A 1,688-nucleotide genomic window follows, 5' to 3' on the forward strand; every position below is an offset into this window, starting at 1 on the left:
TTTGACGCGCTTTGTCTTACTCCGAATAACATCTGATTTCCATTCAAGATTTCAGATTACAACTCGACTAATTATGATTCATTGAATTTAATACTATATTTGTTCTGTTTATTTTATTTTGCTTGATCAATTGCTTGTTTTTTTAATGTTTGGTTCGTTTTCGACTTTTCTTCTCTCAAGGCTATGACCTTTGCTGTTTTTGCGTTTTTCGAAAGTAAGCTTTTGTTCCCTTTTTCTCCTTTTTCGTTATCTATCGCTGAATTGTGATATTTGATAGCCTTCGGGAAATTTTTACTGTGAAGAATTGCGTACGTGACGAATAAATGCCTCTAAAATTGGCAGGCGCCTATCTTAATGCACAGGAAAGCCGCCCTCCTGGAACTCTGTTGAAACGGATCCAGAGTGGTTGAATTTTAGTATACGAAACGTTTTTGTCATAAAAATGACGTTTTCATTCACATTACGCACTCTTGTCCAATATTTCCTTGTTTTGGGCAACTCGATTTTCCTTCATTTTCGGACCTTTTCGATTAAATTGATGAAGGTTGTTTTATTTCGGTTTGTGATGTCCATAAAAACTTCCGTTTATTAATTTTTCACTGATGTATCTCATCGAATCGACCAGTAGAATGGAATTTCTCGAACTATGGCTGTCAATATTTATTAATACCTGACAGTCTATAGTATACCTTCGGTACGTTTGGTATCATGAAAAAAACAATCATTTCATTGAATTCTATGCTGTTCATGTTCTCCATTATTTATTGAGCATTTCAATGATACCCAGAATGTTGTTCTTTGATTCAGATTCAGCTTATTTCGTCATAATGAAAAGGCGCTTATGCAAATGAACTTTAAATGTTGTATTTTGTCAAAATGATTAAATTCGAAGGATGAAAATAAAATAAATAAACAATTTATAAAAATCTAATGCGCCTATGATGGGTATTTCTTCTAATTTTTGGACATATTTGCATATAGGCAAAGTAAACAAAAGGCGTGCCTCTAGGGAAGTGCAATGTATTATTGAATTCTTTCGTCATATATGCAAACAATTTTGTATACTTATTAATTACAAATACTCTCAATTTTACGCAATTGATTATTTAATGAGATATTTGGCAAAATATCTTGATAAAAACGATGTAATTTATAGAGAGAAGTAATGCAAAACTGCATAAAAACTTTAATTTATTCTGTTCATTGTAATAAATTCTCATATCTATATTGTCCTGCAATCAATAAAATTGCGTTAATAAAAATTTTCAAATTAGTAGCTTTCCTGTATTACGAAAATGAATTTCAGGTATAAATGTTACTAGCATCGCGAACATTGCTTGGAGTACCTAAGCCTCAGATTCTGCATAAATGTAAAGGGAATGGAATCATATTCCACATTATCAAAAGAAGAGGTGCTGTTGCGCTTTGTATTACTCCGACCATAACCGCATCAACACCGACCATTTCTGGCTCTAACTCTACAGATACGGATTCCTAAAAACTATGACTATATTTGGTAATGATTATTTTTATTTGATTCCTGAGCGATCGAAATCACTATTACTAAAATTTATACTATTTTTGACTATTCGCAAAAGCAAAGCCTATAGCCTGTTTGCTGCTTTTTGTCGTATATTCAAAAGTTTGCCATCAGACATCAACTTTCTCCTTTTTTACGATAGATATTG

At 32.2% G+C, this 1,688-nt stretch overlaps 2 protein-coding genes across 2 annotated transcripts; both read right to left on the bottom strand.

The window, feature by feature from the left end:
* Positions 1 to 113: 113 nt before the first annotated feature.
* Tsp_10567 (hypothetical protein) lies at positions 114 to 758 on the bottom strand. The gene is made up of 2 exons (XM_003372266.1): positions 671 to 758; positions 114 to 256 (listed from the first exon to the last, which is right to left on the bottom strand). The coding sequence occupies exons 1-2, from the start codon at positions 756 to 758 to the stop codon at positions 114 to 116; spliced, it is 231 nt and encodes a 76-aa protein (XP_003372314.1).
* Positions 759 to 1,353: 595 nt separating this feature from the next.
* Positions 1,354 to 1,494, bottom strand: Tsp_10566 (hypothetical protein; the record flags this gene model as incomplete). Its single annotated transcript, XM_003372267.1, has 1 exon — positions 1,354 to 1,494. A coding segment is annotated over one exon (141 nt), but the record flags the coding sequence as incomplete, so codon positions are not given.
* Positions 1,495 to 1,688: the final 194 nt, after the last annotated feature.

This window comes from Trichinella spiralis, assembly GCF_000181795.1.
Source record: "Trichinella spiralis strain ISS 195 chromosome Unknown Scfld9, whole genome shotgun sequence".
Classification (NCBI taxonomy): domain Eukaryota; kingdom Metazoa; phylum Nematoda; class Enoplea; order Trichinellida; family Trichinellidae; genus Trichinella; species Trichinella spiralis.